This window comes from Motacilla alba, chromosome 26, assembly GCF_015832195.1.
Source record: "Motacilla alba alba isolate MOTALB_02 chromosome 26, Motacilla_alba_V1.0_pri, whole genome shotgun sequence".
NCBI classification, from domain to species: Eukaryota; Metazoa; Chordata; class Aves; order Passeriformes; family Motacillidae; genus Motacilla; species Motacilla alba.
The window spans coordinates 564,201-580,283 of record NC_052041.1 but is presented as its reverse complement, the minus strand read 5'-3'; the positions used below and the strand labels follow the sequence as shown (position 1 = coordinate 580,283).

The 16,083-nt window shown below is 56.2% G+C and overlaps 1 protein-coding gene across 2 annotated transcripts; it reads left to right on the top strand.

Moving 5' to 3' along the window:
- Positions 1-4,277: 4,277 nt before the first annotated feature.
- Positions 4,278-16,051, top strand: LAD1 (ladinin 1). 2 transcript variants are annotated; one of them, XM_038162528.1, is made up of 10 exons: positions 4,278-4,721; positions 7,757-7,897; positions 9,188-9,674; positions 10,076-10,207; positions 10,934-10,983; positions 11,760-11,832; positions 12,241-12,372; positions 12,710-12,799; positions 14,498-14,575; positions 14,895-16,051. In XM_038162528.1, exons 1-10 carry the CDS (start codon positions 4,684-4,686, stop codon positions 14,901-14,903), a joined length of 1,230 nt encoding a protein of 409 aa, XP_038018456.1. In that variant the 5' UTR covers positions 4,278-4,683; the 3' UTR covers positions 14,904-16,051. The 2 variants fall into 2 exon arrangements, with proteins under 2 accessions (XP_038018456.1, XP_038018455.1); XM_038162527.1 differs by having other exon boundaries at positions 4,280-4,721; positions 10,073-10,207; positions 14,895-16,001.
- Positions 16,052-16,083: the final 32 nt, after the last annotated feature.

Genomic DNA, 16,083 nt, shown 5'->3' with positions numbered 1-16,083 from the left:
GCCTAGACTGAAAGAAATCAAAGCAAAGCACTAGAATTTTAAAATTACACAAATTTCAAATTAAATTGGATAGAAGGAAAAAAATATAATCAAGGCAGTATGGACTTCTGAAAACATCCCTCCTTGTTGGTTGTAGTGGTCCCTTCCAAGTTACAGTGGCTGTGTGACCTCCTTGCTGACCAGTCATGCTCAAAGACACCTGATCTGTGCCCAAATATTTCCCTGAATATTTGCAGCACAGCTGGAGGCTGGAGGATGGGAGAAAGGTCAGTGGTGATGGGAAGGGAGTGAAGTTTATTCCACAGCCTCTGCAGGTGACTGCAGCGTCTTGCCCTGAACAGGGCTGGCACAGGCTGCAGTCCCTGAGGTGAGGGTGAAACATCACCCTGGGACCCCTGAGGGCTCTGGGCGCAGGGTCAGACCCCACGGCAGGGCTACGGCACAACCCTCTGTCACAGCTGCCTTGTCACAGCTGGTCCTGTGTGTCCCCTGTGGTAAAAACCAGGAAGGAATTTTCTCCTCCTGGAGCCCCCCAGGCTCAGGTGCTGCAGCTCCAGGGAGGAGCAGGGTTCAAGGTGAGCAGGGCATATCCCTCTTGTCCAGCTGCCCTTGCTGGGCCTGAGCCCTGTCCCTCACCGCTCACAGACTCCTCAGGAATCACAACTTCAGGCGTGCCCAGGGACAGGACAAGAAAGAAGCAATGGCCACAAACACAAACAAGAAGTTCAACCTCAACATGAGGAAGAATTTCATTCCTTGGAGGGCACAGAGCCCTGGAACAGCTGCCTAAGGAGGGCCTGGAGTGTCCCTCTCTGGAGACATCCCAAACCCACCTGGATATATCCCTGTGTCCCCTGCTCCAGGTGACCGTGCCTGGGCAGGGGTTGGAGCAGCTGATCCCCAGAGGTCCCTTCCACCCCAGCCACCCTGGGATTCTGTCACTCCCTGTGCTGTGAGGGTGCAGTTGTCACAGAGCCACTGGAAGTGAGCCAGGCCTATTCTGTGCAGCACCTGAGAAGTTTGCACTCATGTCAGTTCTGGGGGATGTCCCTCATTGGCCATGTTAGATCTGGAGTGTCACATCTGAAGAGGAGGCTAATCTGCAGGGAATGGAATGGGAACCTGAAGGACAATGAGGCACCATGGTGGAATTTCTGAAGCAAGATTTGTCTTTTTTTTTTTAATAAAAAGCTAAATTCTAAAGGAAAATAAGCCCTCTGGTTGCTGGTGCCAGGCAGTTCAGAGAATAGATATTCCTTTCTTAGGAATATTTCCTTTCCTAGAAAAGGCTGTGATTGGGCTTGGTTCACTTTCTGAGCAAGCACCAATTCCAGACCCTTCTACAGAGCTCCCTCTGTACCATCACACACATCTCTCCAAAAGCTGAATGCATTTTAGGGGGAGGAAGAACCCTGGGCCATTCCAGGGCCTGCAGAGCACCATCCCGGGGATGGAGGGAGACCTCCAGCTCCTCTCAGAGCTTTTAAATGCTGGTGGGATCTCTGGGAGCTGTGGCACTACTGCAGTGATGGGATGGAGCTGAGCAGGAGTGAAAACCCCTTCTCCTGGCCATGGAGCCCCATGTCCCAGCTCGGGAGGGAAGCCTGGGAAGAAAATGCTGCTCCACCATGGCAGAGCAGCAGAGATGAGCCTCAGGAGATAGGGAGGAGCTGAGCCGTGGCTGAGGCTGAGGGACCAGCACAGCACAAGGGATGGAGGTGGAGGGTTCAGAGCTGGGCCCCAGGAGAAGCTGAGCAATGCCATAATTACACACAATTGTGGAAACTGGGAGCTCTCCACCACCCTGTAGCCAAAGAAACAGGCTCTGAACTGTGATGAGACACAGGACACTGTTCCCAAGGGAAAAACCAGCCCTGTTGAAACTGGTCTAGCTCCTTAGAGGGTATTAATGAGTTCTGCTGATCACACCAGGGGAAGCTCTGGGCTCCTCCTCGGGCAGGTGCAGCTCCCCTGGGCAAAGCAGGGGAGAAGGGTTTGGCCCTGGAGCTTCTCTGCTCAGGGCACATCTCGCTGCTCTGCTCCCTTGGCCATGAGCACAGAGCCTTCCCCTCGGGGCTGTGGGTCTGGAACAGCAGATGGGACAGCCTGGAGAATGGAGCAGGTCTGGATAAACATCAGATTGGTTCTCTGGGCATCCCTTCCCTCACAGACTGATCTCTCTGCCTGATTTCATCACCCTGAGCTCTAGGGACCTGAGGCTTAGGCTGTGCTTTGAGGATGAGCTCAGGGTGGCCTAAATAACTTTGCTAAGGGAAATCCGGTCTGACAAAGTGACTGTTGTTTGTTGAAGGCATCAATGAGCCTATGGATAAGGGTGACCTGGGACACAAGCATTTTCCTGGGATTCCAGAAGCAAGGACCTTTAGGTCAAGTACAGCTCAGAGGGAAAGTCCAAACAGAGCTAAATAATCAACCAGCAGAAAGGAAACAGTAGTGAGATAACAAACTGCTGATAATTCCTGCAATTTTGTCACAGCAAAGGGGAAGATGGGTGATGCAGACATTCAAAAAGATCTGGCAGCACTTGGAGTTTGGGGATAAAGTGCCAAAGGACGTTTAGAGGGGTATGAAGTGACACTCAGGGGAAAAATCCAGCATGACTTCATCTATGAGATGAGGGGCTCTGGACCTTGGCTTTACCTCCTTGGGAGTGAAATTTTGGGGTTATGGTGGACATGAAAAGATGTGAGGAACATCAGGGAAAACAGGAGCTCCATGGCAGCAAAGATCTCCAGACATGAGAGGTCAATGCTTTGTGCTGCTGTACAGCCCAGCAGGACTCATCCAAAATAAAGGAGGAGATTCCCAGCACCGGGGAATCCTATTCCCCTTGGCAACTTCTTGCTGAAGGACATTTTCTCCTCTGACCATTTTCCTGGGTTTGAGGGAAATGAGGCAAACCTATGGAGGAGAAAACCTCTGAGGGATCTTGAATAAAGAGGAAACTCTGTTCAGCTCTAAAGGTTTCTGAGCTGCAAATAAAACCCCAGGAAGGGGCAAGTGTCAGTGAGGGGGCGAGTGTCAGCCAGACTCATCCTCTGACTAATCCCCAGGCACTAAATGCCCATCTAGAATTTCTTCAACTTAATAACCAGAGGAATTGCAGACTGGGAGGTTTTATATTCCTTTGCCGTGTAGATCCTAGCTGGGGGTGTTCTTTCACTGCCACATTCAGTCTAATCCTTTGGAAAACCCCGCTAAGTCCTGTGCTCCAGCGCTATCCTTTGGCAATGAGTTTTGCGAGCACCGTGCTTGCCGTGCATTAATCACAGAGTTTTTATTGCTCTAGAGGAGCTGCTGATGCTGGACTGCTATATATAGTCTGTCAGCAATTAGCAGGATGCTTGCAAGGTTATTTAAGTAATTTTTTCCCTTATGCCACAACTGACTGAATTCTCTGTATATATGAAAACACTTGAAAGACGAGCAATTACTGAAAGAAGAAAGAAGAGCAGAGAGCGAGCCCTGCTTGGAGCGGGTGGCTCATTTGACAGGGCTATCTCCTAGAAATGGGATTTTAATCAGGAACCTTTGATTAAAATCATTGCTCAGGTCATGGCACACCCCTGTGGGCTGGAGGCATGCAGGGCCAGCCCAGCCCCACAACCAGTTCCTCAGGCTGGTGCAGGGATGGATCTCACTGAGAGCAGAGGTTGTACTCAAGGGGTACTGGATGACATTTCCTGAAGGGAATAGTGCCTGGCAGCCCCAGAAGTGGGAGCACTGGGGTCGAGGCCATGCTGTGAGAAAATCCGGGCTGGGACCCGGCTCTGCTGTGCCTGGGCCCCCCATCCTCCCCTAAGACAACCCCCATTCCCCCACTAAAGGCAGTGACCCCGTGGCTTCACACCTGCCCTTGGCAGGAGGGGCTGCCCTGTGTAAGGGTGGGGGTCTCGGTGCACAGCCAGAGGGGGGGTGGGTTTGATGGGCTGGGTCTGGGTGAGGGATGAACCTGGGCACACAGGTCCTCGCTGGCACAGGGCTCCAGCACACAAAAATTGGATCCCCCCATGCCCCAGGCACTTCCGAGACTCTCTGAGTGCTCACTGCTGCAGAAAAGCCCAAGAACGAGAAGACCTTGACAGCTCCATTTGAAACATCTAGAAAGGGTTGGAAGGAGCAGGCGACCCTCCCAAGCTCTTTGGAAAGGGCTGCACTGCGCCCAGCCGGAGGTGTTTTAATGACTGTTTTGGATCCCCGGGAGCCAACCTCCTCCCACTCGGCCCGGGGTAATTCACCACCTCCGCGGGCTGCAGGAGTTGTTGACTGGCGGATTGCGGCTGGTAGAACAGGTTCTCTGCAGGGAGTTGTCTCCGAAACCCTGGGAGACGTGGATGGCCCGAGCCGCGGGTCCCGGCTCGGAGCCTGGCAGCGAGGAGGGCTCTGGTTTTGCGTGGCACTGCTGGGCAGGGCGGCTCTCGCCCCGCGCCGCTGGCACACAAATCACAGCCCTGCCTGTGTCAGGTAGATAAGGAACCATGTGATGCAGCTGTGGGAGCGGGAGGCAGGCAGGGTAAAGGTGCACAGGGAAATAACCTTGCAGGGAGTTCCTCCCTCCCTCCTCGGGGAGCAGAGTCTCCGGGCAGCGCTGGTCCCCGCGGCTCCCTTGGCCTGGATGCCTGCTCAGGTTCTGGGGGCTCTCTGAACTCCCGGGTAGCAGGAATGTCCTTCAGCAGAAGGAACTGGTCCGATCTCTCCAGGTAAGTGCTGTGGATTAATGCTTAACCCTTTCCACCGCTGGCAGGGAGGGGTGAGGGTGGGCTGCTGGTGGCCGAAGGGGCTTGGGGAGGATGGGAGGGGGCAGCTGCCCTGGGAGTGTTTGTTGTTTGCAGAGATGAATGCCAGCCCCACGGAGAGCTCAGTGCTGCTGGAGTTTCTTGTGGCTGGGCAAGATCAGAGGCATTTTTGTTTCTGCTGCCTGGGGAAGCTGGGCCAGGCACAGGAGAACTACCTGGATAAGCATTCTCGCCCCGTGCTGGATACATTTTGGGTCTATTTTGCCTTTCCTTGGGGAACAGACTATCTGGGCTGTTCCTCCAGACTTGCTCTGAGCTGGCTGGGGGCGTTTCCCCCCCCCCATGCCCATGCCGCCCCTGGGTGTGTGTCCTGCTCTGCCCGTGGAGACCACAGCCCCTCCTGTGCTGGGCAAGCCCTGATTCAGCGGCACTGACTGAGCAATCTTTGAGCAATCCTCGCAGCACCTTCAGCTGCCTCGGCCTTCCCAAAGAGTGCTCCAGAGTAGGGGAGGCTCCTGGGCACCCTGGTCTGGGTCAGGTGCTCACAGGAGGCTGGAGCGAGGTAGAATCAGCCCTGACCCCCTGCAGACATCAGGGCAGCCCTGCAGCCTCAGCTGCACAGGAGCGGTGATTGAAAGTCAAACAGAGCCGCCCTGTGCCACAAATGAGAGCAGGAACCCCGGCCCAAGAGGAGGTTATGTCTCCGAGACTTAATTGCAAACCTCAGTACCAGGTGTAAGAAAGGGGAGTTCATAGAATCCCAGACTGGTTTGGGTGGGAAGGACCTTAAAGCTCATCCAGTTCCACCCCTGCCATGGCAGGGACACCTTCCACTATCCCAGGGTTCTCCAAGCCCCATCCAACCTGGCCTTGGACACTGCCAGGGATCCAGAGGCAGCCACAGCTGCTCTGGGCACCTGTGCCAGGGCCTCCCCACTCTCATTATGAAAAACTTCCTTATTTTAGTTGAGACTCCACTGCTCAGAGGCCACCAGCTCTCTGCTGCCTCTGGTGTGGGTGGGACAGATCCAGAGGCCACTCCAGCCCCATCCAGATCCATCTCCCCTGAGCCACGGACCTGCCCCAACACCAGCCCAGCTGGGTCCAGCACCCCGTGTGCCTCACAACCCCGGAAGGCATTTCCTGAGCTCTCCTGAGACGAGGCAGCACTGAAACAGCAGAAATGTCAGAAATCTCTGCACTAATCATTGACAGGGCAGGAGAGGACAAGGCAGGGACACTCGCCAAAGTTTTTTACTCATCTCTTTGAGTTAAAAAAGGTAAGACAGCAAAAAATAAACCCGTCTTTGAAAAGAGGAGGGAAAGATTGGCAGAGCCATAGCCTGATGGGTGGATCACTTAATTACAAATAACGAGGAGCTGCCTGTGGATAGTGCCAGGTTTTGTGCTGCCTCTGAAAGAGCCACGGTAATTCAAGGCAGGAAAAGCCCATTTTCCCTTTGAAGGAGACTGTAAAATCAAAGAAGTACTCGGTCGTCGTGAGGATTTAGCCCGGCATTAGCGCTCTGTGCTGTCCCTGCTCGAGGGACAGGAGCGCAGGGGCTCCGGGATCTGTGTCCCGCCCCCGCCGGGAACCTGCCGGCTGGGATGTGCGTGCAGGGATCGCTGCCCCGCAGCGCCGGGGCTGGGCAAACACGGCCGGGCTGTCCCAGCCGGGGATGCTCTTTGGGCACATCCCGGTGCCGAGCGTGGCATCGGGAGCCCCCCGGAGCTCCCCAGCCTGGGTGCGATGGCTGTTGGGGCTGTTCGGCCGTGGGGCCAGCGGAGGGCAGGGCAGCTCGGCCCTGTCCCCTGTCCCCAGCCCGGCGCTCTCGGCCGGCTCCTCGCCCCCTTCGCGCTCCGCTGGCCGCGCCGCGCTCCCGCCTGCCCCGGCAGGAAGAGCAGAAGCCGCCAGCGCTCGCGGGGGGTGAAGCGGTTTAATTTATGACCGGCTGTGATTACTCAGTAACTCGGGACCGGCCGTGAGCCCTCGCTCGCAGTAACGCGGCCCTGCCCCTCTGACTTTCGCTAAAAGTCAAATTCGTGGCAAAGGCTGAGGCTGGCCGGAGCTGGGATGAGGTCCTGGTGTGGATCCTGGCAGGGAGGCTCCGGTGGGGTGCCCCGCAGTGTTTGTGGCTGATTGAGGGCTTGTGTTGGGGGAAGAGAAGCAAGCTCTGAAAAGCTCCGTCAGCCAATAAAAATATTTTCCAGCACATTTCATGCACCAGCACAGAGGGTGGGCAGTTTTGGCACAGAGAAAGGACGGCAGAGCTGGTGTTTTCCAGGCAACTTTTTATTCGGAGTGGCATTTTATTAAAACAAAAACAAACAAACAAACCAAACCAAAAAACCCAACCCACATTTGGCTTGTGCAAAATAAAATGCTCAAAGATGATTCCAAACCTCATCTTTTTGGCTCAGTCTGTGATTATAAACAATTCCCAGTCCAGGCACATGCAGGGGGGGAAGAGGAGCCCTGCCGGCCTCATCCCCAGGGAGAGCCTCTCAGCAGTTGCCTTCAGCCTCTGATTCTTTTGCATCTGAGGCTTTTTGCTCTATAAAAATTAAATTGCCATCACCACATCTTGGTTTTGGCCTAAAATCTTGTGCCATAGTGGTTACCCTTCCAGTTTGTGTGGTTGAGGTCTGTGTGGTAGCTCAAGGGCCCTGGTCTGGCTGAGTTAAAGGTTCAATATCCTTCCCCTGTAAGGTTTGCTTAATATAGGGACTCCTTTGAAATGAGTGCTCCCTCCAGCAGGAGAAAATGGGAGTTGGGAAGTCAAGTGCTTGCTTTGGAAAGGGCCTGCATCGGCTGGGTGGAGTGAGAGCACTTTGGGGTGCTTGGCTTGTGGTGGCCTCGCTCTCCTCCAGCAAGGTGACTTCTGCCAGCCCTTGGCCTGGCCCAGGGTGTAGCAGTTCCTTTCTTGTCTGGCACCAGGGCTTCAGGGTGCCCATGTGGGACACAGTCTCCCCATGTCCTTGTGTTTCCTCCCAAACAGCCTGGCCAGGCAGAGGACCCTGGAGGATGAGGAAGAGCAGCAAAGAGAGCGCCGGCGAAGGCACCGGAGCCTGCTGTCATCCACATCCACGGAGGAGGAACCTGCCAGCCCTGCCAAGGACACCAGCCCAGCTTCCAGCAGGTCTGTGGGGTCCTGCTGGCATTGGCCTCGCTCCTGACACCGGGTCCTGGCAGCTGCTGCTGTGGTGGCTCCTGGCTGAGGCAGGGCTCAGCTGTGGGCAGAGCTGTGCTCCAGCCAGCAGCCCCCGGGAGGAGGGATGGGCTCCCAGGGGGAGTAAAAGGGGAGACGCCTCGGGTGGGCTCCCCGTGGCACAGGAGCAGGAGTGGGGGAGGGCTGGTGCTAGGGCTGAGCTCAGGGTGGTGCTGCAGGTGGGATCTGCAGCAGGTAAGGGGTGCCCTGTTCTGCAGGGCCGGAGAGCAGAGCAGGCAGAGCCTGGCTGGCTGTGCTGCCCCTCTGAACCTCACAGTGACGCTGTGGCACCTTTGCTGAAGTGGGGATCTGACTCAAGGGCTTTCCAGTAGTGCTTCCAAAGTCCCTCGCTGCAGGGAGCTGGGGTTTGGAGGTATTCTGGGACCAGGCTGCCCTTACACAACCTGACCCACTCTCTAAATTGCTCCTGGGAGTGTCCAGTATTTAGGTGGTTTGTGTCTGCAGTGAGGCTCCCGCTCCAGGGGTGTTCCTGTGTTTCAGACAGTATGGAGTTAGGACACGTGGGCTGGATATGGGGTGGATGGGGGCTGGGCATGACTAAAATGAACCAGGTGGGAAGGACAAGTTCCTCTTCCCTGGTGCTGACACAGGCTGGCCATGGGGTGATTGCAATTCAGGAGGAGGGCAAATGTTATCCCATCTCCTCCCCAGTCCTGGAAGTGGGCAGACACAGCCTGCCAGGTGTCCTTCTGCCCCTTCCCAAGCCTTGTGCCTGTTTGCCTGGAGGAAGGAGGGGAAACAGCTTTTCACAGCTCCTGGTGAGACTGTGGGGTGGACCTGCCAGAGCAGATTGGCTTCCAACCAACACTTGCCACTTTAAGTTGGTGGGATTTTTCCTAGTCCAGTGAAGAGTCACAGCCACACTTCTTATCCAGCAGCAGACCTAGCATGCTGCTCTGAGCTTGGATCTCCTTGGCACAGGACGTGGTGGGTGCTGGTGTCCTGGGATGAGGCTGCAGAAATGCTTCATCTCTACAACAGAAAGGAAAAAAAGAATTTTAATCCAAACTTTTTCTCAGACAGCTGAGCTGGGGTGATGGGGATGAGAGTGGCTGCAAGCCCTGGTCCGCAGGGAGGACTCCAGGATTTTGTGGGATTTTTATGTCCCTCTCCAGAGCCTTTTGCCTCATTTGCAGCATGAAATCCACCCCTTTAGCCCCAGGTGCTGAGGTTGTCATCCCATGTTGTCCCTGTCCCTAGACCTTCATCCCTGGTGAAGCTGCAGTCTCAGGAGGACGGGGAGGAGCGAAAGCTCTCAGAGGTGCTGAAGACACAAGAAGGGAGAAGGACGAGGTGCCTCCCACCTGTGTCCGAAAAGCTGAGGCAAGAGAAGGAGCAGAAGGAGCCAGGGGCGGGAGAGAGCTGCCCAGAGACAGAGGCACAGCCCCGCGGGAGGCAGGAGAGCAGCCGGGCTGCAGAGCGCGCTCAGGAGGCGGCCAAGGGCAGAGGGGACCTGCCCGGAGACAAGAACCTGGAGCCAACCTCCGAGAGGAAGGTGGTGGTGAGGGCACGGCTCCAGGACAAAGACCAAGGAGTGCAGACTCCTCGGGGGGAGCAGAGGAAGGAGGCAAAGGAGCCACCAGAGGTGGGGAGCTGCCGGCTCCGGGAGGTGAAGATCCTCACCAGGGTGGGAAGCCGAAGCACAGAAGAGAAAACCTCAGTGGTGACCTCATCTCCAGAGCAGCAGGTAAGCAGGAATGGATGGGACACCAGGGGGAGAGGTCCTGGGTGCTGGGAGAACCAGAGAAAGACAGAGCCCAAGAGTACCAGGAGAGAAATGGGATTTTGAGGAAGGTTTTTTGGAGAGCTGCACAAGGTGGTGGACAGGGTCCCACCACCTCCTTCCCCTCCCTGGTCTGTGCTCTCCTGATCACCTTCTCCAGCAAGTCCCCCTGATTGCCATCAAGGTGACACTGAAAGGCTGTTGGGAACTCTGTGTGTCCAATGGAGACAGGAAAGATTTGGAGGATTTTGATCTCAAACTCTGGCCTCCAACCCAATTCTCGCCCTGACTGTTCAACTCCTGCACCTCAGTCCTCTCTGCAAGCTCTGCAGGGATGCATCTGAGGTCTCCTTTTTCCTCAGCAGCCATCCAGGAACCCTTCAAAGCAGGTAATCCAGCTGCCCCCTCCCCAAGATGAACTTGCAGAAAAGCCAGACCCCTCTCCAACTCACGTCACCTCCATCCGACGGGCCAGCCCAAGAACTGTCTCCTTCCGGGTAAGAGCTAAAGCAGGTGGGGAAAGGATTCTGTTGAGGCAGGGGAGGATGGGGGGGATGGGGGGAAGGAAGGATTGCTTTGGCCTCTGGGTTATGTGGGCTGAACCTGTTCCCAGAAGTGTGCTCAAAACTTACCCTTGGTCTGGGCACTGCAGTCCTGCTTCCCTCTTCCCCCTGTTTTCCTTCTCCATGTCTGACTGATGGCGTGTGAGGATGAACATGTCCAGTTCATCCACCCTGTGCTGGCCAGAAAACTTATGGGAAGTGATGAGAAAACAGGGAACTCATTGTCCTCAGAATTTCCAGAGCCTCAGGAATTGCCATCCACCTTCCAGCCTTTCCAGTCTAATGTGAAAGCACAGGATAAAAATAACATCCATCCTCCCTCTCATCCCATGTTACAGTCTGAGACTATATTTCATTTCAAAAGAGATCCCTGGAATAAAGTGATTGAAGAGGCTGGGAAAGCCTAGAACTGTCAAGATCATCCCTGCTGTGAGTCAGGGCTGACTGGCTACACTTGATTGACTTCCATGAGGCTTTACTGGGAATAAAACTGTTATCACCATAAAGTGTCTGTAGTCTGGGGAGCTTTGAGATATGAGGTAAGCTCTGGTGTGGGTGCAAATGGAGCTTTCCTGGGGGAGATCAGTGAGATAGTGTCTCCCGTGCTTATCTTGGATAACCAAAGTTCACTGCAGGATCTCCTCTCCTTGTCTCTTCCAGATCATCTCCAAGAAGCAGAAAGAAGAGAGCCAAAGCCCTCTCACAAGGAGGTCAGTACCTCTCATCGTGTTGCTTTGGTTCTGCTGGGCAGGAATGGCCATCCTTTGTTTTCCAAGGGAGGAGGAGGTGCTGGGGCCTGGCAGGCCTGGCACAGATCTGCTGGACATTGGTCCCCAGCATGGTGGAGTGGGCAGGCAGCGATACTCAGCAGGGGACAGGACAATGTTCAACATGCAGCCTGCATCTGAATGAGATCCTGGAACCACAGAACAGTTTGGGTTCTAAGGCACCCTGCAGATCTCATTCCACCCCCTGCCATGGGCAGGAACATCCTCCACTGTCCCAGATTGCTCCAATATCCCCCAGCCAGCCCCCACTTCTCTGGGGTCCTGTAGCTCCATGTTGGTGCTTGTGTCTGCACAGGTCCCCATCCATGGGGACGTCAAAACAGCTCTGTGAGCAGCCTGACCTGGCTTTGGTGACCAGATCAGGGGATCCTCCACCACTCCGTGGGCAGGTGTATGCTGTAGGCAGACCCACACTGACTTTGGGGGGGATGCAGTTCAGAGCTGGCAGAGCTGAACCCAGGGCAAGCTGAGAAGTTCTGAGATATTTCAGTGTTCAGTGTGGCCCTGGAAAGGCAGTGACACCCAGAGAACTCAATCAGCAGCAGGCACTGGGCTGCTTGGTTCACCTGGCAGATAGATGCAGGAGTGCCAGGGTGGGACATGGCCTTCTCCTGCCAAGTGCAGCTCCCTGGGACCATGGGCTGATCCCAGGACATCCTGGGGGGGACTGGTTTCATCTCTTCCCTGTTCTTCCCCAGTGCGAGTCTGAGGATCCCAGGCAGCAACAGCACCATTGGGGAGAAGCTGGAAAAGTACAACTCGGCTGTGCAGGTACCAAGGGCCCTTGGCAGAGCCAGGCAGGGGTGGGAGAGGTGTGTGGGGAGACAGAGAGGGGTGGCCTGGAGCCAGGTGGGGAGGAGAGGGCCTGAGCTGCACCAAGTACCAGAGCTGGTGGGAATGAAGGAGATGGAAAGGCAGGAAAAGGGATTGGCCTCAGGGTTTTAGGAGCAGGGGCCCTTGGAGGGGGTCTGGGGATGCTGCATGGCCCTGCAGGGAGGAGATGTCATGTGGACAGGGTCTGGGGATGCTGTGGTTCGTTGAGGGAAGCAGTGCACAAGGCTGTGAGCTGGTGATGGACAGGAGGGGACCAGACCCCAAGGGGCTCAGGGTATGAGCCAGAAGCTGGACTTTCCACCCCGGGATGCAGCACAGCTCTGCTGACGCCCCTCTCTCTCCCAGCGCTCGGAAGGGGTGAAATCCTCCGTGCCTGCCCAGAAGAGTCGCCTGCTCTCCTCGGAGGGGGTGGCGAGCAAGCGCAACTTCTTCGAGAGAAGCGCTCCCAGCAAGGCGGAGCCGGCGGCGCTCAGGAAGGTGAGGCAGGAGCGGCGCTGAGCGGGACCCCCGAGCGGTCTGTGCTGAGCCTTTGGGGCAAATCTTCCCCTCTTCCGATACCAGGCTCAGCCTGGCAGGCTGCGGCAGGGGTCGCTGGGAGGTGGGTGCCAGGGCTGCGTTTGGGCACAGGAGTTGCCGGGCACTGTGTGGGTTCCTGCCGAGCGCTGGAATTTGAGGAGCTGGGATGGAGCCAGTGTGTGGGCTGGGCTCTGCCTGCTGCAGCTCCGCTCGGTCTCCCCGTGCCCTGGGGACTGGGCCGGGTTACATTCGTGCAGAGTGCCACTGCTGTAACCTTGGTGTCCTCTCTGTCCCACAGGACAGCCTGAAGATCCCAGGGTCGGTGACATCCCGCATTAATCTGTGGATCAGCCGAGCTCAGGAGCCTTCCAAGGAGGAAAATAGCAAGGTACCAGCTTGTGTCAACCTCAAGTGAGAGCCCTGAGAGCAGGCAGTCTCACAGAACACGATTCTGTGCCTTGGGGTGGGGTTGAAGGGCCGACGAACCCTTGGCTGAAACTATTAAAGGGTTTGGGAGCAGTTTAGCCAGGTTTGGAGGTCTCAGAGCAGCAGGACCACCACGATGAGATACCAGCGCTCTACTTGTGGCTGTGTCCTGACTGTGAGCCCAAAATTCCCAAGACGGCTGATTCCAGCCCTTGGTGGGTTGAGGAGGGAGCAGGAGCCAGCTGGGTGCATGTCACAGGACACGCGGGGGTACCTGGCCCTGCCACCCCAGCATGATCCCATCTCTGCCATCCCATCTCCTCTGTCTGGTGCTGCAGTGTGACATCATAGCCTGCCTCAGTTGTCCCAGTCCTTCCCCAGGTGCCAATCACTCTCCTTTCCTCCCACCCTGATCCCTGCTGAGTGCTGTCTGTCAGTCCTAGCATTCCAGAAGGGCATCGAGTGATTGGCAGAGTTCAAAAGATGCCTTCCAGCCCCAGGGGCCATTGGCCCATCCAGGTGCCCCTTTCACCTGAGACCTGCCCACCCTGTACCTGGTTGGTGGGTTGCCTCTCCATCCCCAGATAAAAAGGCAGAGCCCCCAGTCGGGGTTTGTTGGAGCTGTAGCTGGATTCACGGTCGGGGTTTGTTGGAGCTGTAGCTGGATTCACGGTCGGGGTTTGTTGGAGCTGTAGCTGGATTCACGGTCGGGGTTTGTAGGAGCTGTAGCTGGATTCACGGTCGGGGTTTGTTGGAGCTGTAGCTGGATTCACGGTCGGGGTTTGTTGGAGCTGTAGCTGGATTCACGGTCGGGGTTTGTTGGAGCTGTAGCTGGATTCACGGTCGGGGTTTGTTGGAGCTGTAGCTGGATTCACGGCGCCGCACGGCCCGGCAAGTCGAGGCACGTCCCAGTCAGTAATACTGGGAATAAAACCCTAATAGTCTGGATGAGCACTCTGCTTGGAGGCCAGTGGGAGACGACCTGTGTGCTCAGCCCTTCAGCTCTGAGGGGCTTGGAGAGGTCCTGGTGCATGAGGGGTCTGGAGTCATCTGCACCCCCACTTGAAACCAACCCCCCAAAAACAGGAGGTCTTGTGGCTGTGGGTGCAAAGTCCCAGCCAAGGGGACTCAGAGGTCATCACTTGGCCACCGTGGCTACTCCTTGGACATGGACAGGAGAGGGACAAGAGAGCCTTTGGCCCCAGGGTTGTTCCTGAAAAGCAGGGGCTCAGCAGGTCCTCGGCAGGTCTCACTGCTCGCAGCAGGGAGGACTATGGCCACTGCTCGTGGCAGCCAACTGGCCCAGGAGGGGCAGCTCCAGCCCAGCCCTGCAGCCAGGGAAGGTGAATCCAGGCTGGGCTGGGAGATCAGCACTGCCCAGACGTGTCTGTGCCAGCAAAAGGTTTGCTCCTGGAGTGACTTCTGGGGAAAGCCTCTGCAGCTCCTTGGTCAGTTCTCCTTCAGTAGCACCTGCTCCACTTCTGTGGCTGGAGCTGCACTTGGCTTTGAGGGTCTCCCACGTGCAGGATCTCAAAGCTGGCTGGTTTTACCTGGACAATGTGTGCTTCAAGGTTTGGGTACAGTCAGACCAAAGACAATGCTGCACACGATGCACGGGGAAAACTTTCTCCTGTCACTTATGACTCTCTCCTGTTTGCAGGAAATCCGGAGAATCAACAGCCTGGCAAAGCGAGACGTCTGGATAAAGCAGCCTGGAGACACCTCTGGAGACACCCAGGTAATTGTGGAGCTGCTCTGGAACCTGGTGCATCGTCTGAGGCAGAGGCAGAGCCAGGATATACAGGGAGAGGAGACATGGGGGTAATCAGGACCCTGTGACTTTGGGAAGTCAGCGGGAGGAGACAACTGGAGGCATCTGTAAGGGAGAGGAGGACTCCGGTCTGGGAGGAGAAGGGAAGTGGCCTGTTACGGGATTTAGGGAATGCCTGCCTGCCCCATGCCCTGCTGGGGACAGCCACTGTCCTAGTTAAAGCAGCTGCATCTGGCGGGGTTGCAGCCTCAGGCACAGCCTCAGTGGTTCCCACTTTCTTTTGCAGTTGCAGTAACACCAGCTGTGGTATCAGACCATCTGGGAAAAACTGGTTTGCTCCAAAGATCAAAGCCCAGCCCTACCCAACCATCCAGCAGCCACTGCCATGAGTCCCCTATGCCATGTGTGGGTGCAGCCAGGTCATGGGGTCCTCTCCTTGTAGGATGGGAAGGAAGAAGCCTGGAAGAGTCTCCCTGTGCCTCCAGTCCCCACTCACTGCCTGTCTGTGGGTGTCCAGGCCTACAGGCTCCCCACAGATGCTGAAGGCAAACTCCTGCCTTGTTTGCCCAGCACATTTTGCTGTTCTGTTCCTGATCTCTGCCTGTGCCCTGGAACTGCCCTGGCAAAGGGGATCCCCCACATGGCTCCCTGACAGCTGGAGGATGTCAGTGGGGCAAGAACCTGCCTGGCTGAGGGAGTTCCAGCTGGACATCGTGGACCACATCCATCCCTGCTGCCTGGGGCAGGTGGGGCAGGCAGCTGTCACCCCTGCCAGGCTGTCACTGCCAGAGGGGCCCAACCAGAGGCTGATGTTCATGAAGCTACATGAGTGCTCGGAGATGTCTCATGGAAGAAGGGGAGACTTGGCCCTGGTGTTTCCTTCCACACACAGCTGGACCAGAGACTTGTCCTTGTCCCTGCCATGCCCTGCCCCTGCCCCTGCAAGCAGTGACCCTTCATCCAGTGATCCGGGGGAGGGTGGGCTGGCCCTGGCCATGGCCACAGCCATGTCTGGGGGATTTCATGGAGCTGAGTGCCCTGTGCTGGGTCCCATTTCTCTCTTGCCTTTCCTCCTGAGCCCTTTGCTGTGCAGCCCCTGATCCTGCATTCCCATGGCTGCTGAGCACACCCAGCAGGGATGGGGGATGCTCTCTCGAGGCCTTTAGGGTAGCTTTAGAGTGCCATGGGCAAAGGGCTCAAATTCTCTTATTGGGGCCATTGTTTGGGTTTGTGTTGTGCCTTGAACAACCACCGTGGTGACAAATTCAGTGTGGGAATCTGCTGCTGCCCCTGGAGCTGATCCTGCTTGTTGGGCTTGGGAAAGGACTTTGTGCTTTTTTTTTTGTTTTCTAATAAAAGTTGCTCTTTCTAAAACACTCCTGGTCACCTACTGCTGGTCTGGGACTGGAAACCATTCCCTTCTCCCAACAAGGGGGAATTAGGAAAAACCCGGAATCATATGTGTCCTGGGGGGT

What these genes read in the sequence shown, in the direction of transcription:
- LAD1 (XM_038162527.1), top strand. Translation starts at nt 4,684, where the DNA reads ATGTCCTTCAGCAGAAGGAACTGGTCCGATCTCTCCAG. An exon ending in ACCAGCCCAGCTTCCAGCAG is followed by an intron (nt 7,898 to 9,187) that starts GTCTGTGGGGTC and finishes CCCTGTCCCTAG; the next exon opens with ACCTTCATCCCTGGTGAAGC. An exon ending in AGCCGGCGGCGCTCAGGAAG is followed by an intron (nt 12,373 to 12,709) that starts GTGAGGCAGGAG and finishes TCTGTCCCACAG; the next exon opens with GACAGCCTGAAGATCCCAGG.